The sequence below is a fragment of the Bison bison genome, unplaced genomic scaffold (genome assembly GCF_000754665.1).
Source record: "Bison bison bison isolate TAMUID 2011002044 unplaced genomic scaffold, Bison_UMD1.0 scf7180017864469, whole genome shotgun sequence".
In the NCBI taxonomy this organism is placed as follows: Eukaryota; Metazoa; Chordata; class Mammalia; order Artiodactyla; family Bovidae; genus Bison; species Bison bison.
This window is the reverse complement of record NW_011495030.1, coordinates 7,838,344-7,840,465: the sequence shown is the minus strand read 5'-3', so window position 1 is coordinate 7,840,465 and position 2,122 is coordinate 7,838,344. Positions and strand designations below refer to the sequence as shown.

General features: G+C 57.2%; 1 protein-coding gene across 3 annotated transcripts in view; it reads left to right on the top strand.

Annotated features, from left to right (window-relative positions):
• Positions 1-38: 38 nt before the first annotated feature.
• Positions 39-2,122, top strand: part of GLIS3 (GLIS family zinc finger 3) — a 507,521-nt gene continuing 505,437 nt past the window's right edge. Inside the window, exon 1 of one of the 3 annotated variants that reach the window (XM_010860704.1) lies at positions 39-646. In XM_010860704.1, the coding sequence (XP_010859006.1) occupies positions 357-646 (290 nt within the window). In that variant the 5' untranslated portion in view covers positions 39-356. The remainder of the gene's footprint in view (positions 647-2,122) is intronic. The other 2 variants (XM_010860705.1, XM_010860703.1) reach the window with 2 other exon arrangements.

Genomic DNA, 2,122 nt, shown 5'->3' with positions numbered 1-2,122 from the left:
CTCTTCCCCCTTCCCCTCTCCTGCAGCCGCGTCCACACTGCGCCGCCAGGGCAGCCCAGAGCGCTGCGCGCACGGGCACCAGAGCTGGGGCCGCCACCACTGCCCCTCCCCGCAGCCAGGTTCGCTGCCCGCGGCCGTCTAGGCTCGCACCAGCGTTCCCCCGACGGAACCCGCCGAAAGCAATTAGCCAGCATCCCGAACCGGCCCCCAGACGCACCCCAGGCCCAAGGCAAGGATGAGCAAGACGCGTGAGGCACAAAGCCGAAACTCAACTTTTTAAAGATATTATTTGCTTTGTGTGCGTGTGTGTGCGCGCGCGGGGGGGTAGAGGGAGGGGGAAGCGGCAGAATGAGCTGATGCCGAGGGTACAGCCACCCCACTTCTGCCTGCCTCCTCCTCCCCCTAACGCTACTGCCCTAGCACACGCGCGCGCACACACTGCACTTGGGCCGGGTTTCGGCGCTCTGTCCCCCGGCTTGGATGGGAGTTTTCATTTCCGAAGGAGGCAGAGCCAGGCGAGCGCGCTGAAGGGCTGGAGCCCCAAGTTTCTCCTCGCCAGCTTTGGCTGCCCGCTGTCACTCGCTCAGGCTGGCCGGGGGAAGGGACCCGCACGCCAGGCTTTGTTGTGGAAATCCCGGGTTACCTGGTAAGTGGATGCCATAGGAACTTTGCTAGTAGGCGAGTCGAGAGAAGCCGGGCGCTTGAGAGTGGGGGAGTTACAACGCTCAGAGATACAAACTAGGGATTAGAAATATTTACACTCTGAGCTGCTGGCGTGGTTTAAGAATGCGGGCACCCCAACACCCATATTCTCTAAATGATCTGTTTACTGAGATAGCGAATCTCAATTAGGAATCAAGCTGTGTTCTTGTCAGTTGCCTAAAAGCATTGAAAGTAGAAGAGGGAAAGGAAATCAACAAGGTTTTAAAGTTTTTCTATTTAGGAAGACTTTTTGTTTTGGGCTTTTCTTCTAAACTAGAGGGTCCAGAAGGCTACAAACTCAGGGCAAGTTACGGTACGCAAGGGCATGGTCGCGCACGCCACCCATGAGTCCCTCCTGAAGGGAAACTTGGGAGAAGTGGGAATTGATGGGTTGACATGAGGTCTCTCTCCCTCTTTCCAGTTCCACGTGCTTGTGGAGCTCTAACGAAGGCTGTTTTCCATGCTGTGTCTCACCCAATTCGCTGTCCCTCCCTATTGCCCAGAGGTCCTCCGGTAAGGGGATACATTAACTCCTCGTGGGGACGGGTCCAGCGACTCGCAGCTGCCAGGTCTTGTAACTAGAACTATAACCCACACCGCAAACTGCGCAGATTCAGACTCTCACACTCCCCACCAGGTTCGTCACCTCGCGTTTACATTTTTATAGGGCTCGACAAAATGTCAGCACTGTTTGGAAAATGTCTCAGTCTCAGGGACTTTGTCCTGCGCAAGACTCCAGTCCCTATAAATGACCCTGTGTGTATTTTGAAGTCGCCCGAGGCCGCTTTCTGGAAAGCGTGAGTGAGCAGCCGGCTTTCTCCTAAACACACACCTTGCCTGGAGCGACACTTCCAACTTACTCACTGGAGCCGACAAGTCACTTCGGTGATGAGGAAGTCACCCAAGTGTCTGGAAAACTTGGCCCTGACGGATTTGTCATCCTATGGATGATTCAATTAGGTACCTGTAGGGAGAAACTTTCTGAAAGGTCGTCTCTGGTTTCCCGGGTCGCACGCTCGACTTCTTGGGGGTGTCTAAGAGGCAAGAAGTGAAAGAACAAGGATTATTAGGACGCTAGCTCGGTGCGGGCTCTGGGCCACGCAGGGCGTGCGGCGCGGGGACGTGCACTCCCGGGAGCGGCGAGCAGGGCTGCGGCTCCCTCCGAATTTCGGCTTGGGCTGGGCAGCGCGCTGGTTTCTGCCTCTTCGGCTTTGCAGTCGCCGACCATCGGCGGCGCGCATTCGGCCCCGACTTACTCGGGACTGCGTTGCACAACAGGAAGCCTGAACGAGTTTGTTTTGTTTTGCTGCGCTCGCTTGCGGACAAGGCCGAGGGTTAGGGGCAGAGGCGGCCAAGGAGTAACGGGGTCGCAGCAGCGCATCCCAAGCAGGGCTCAGTCGCCTCAGCCCCAGACCCGCCC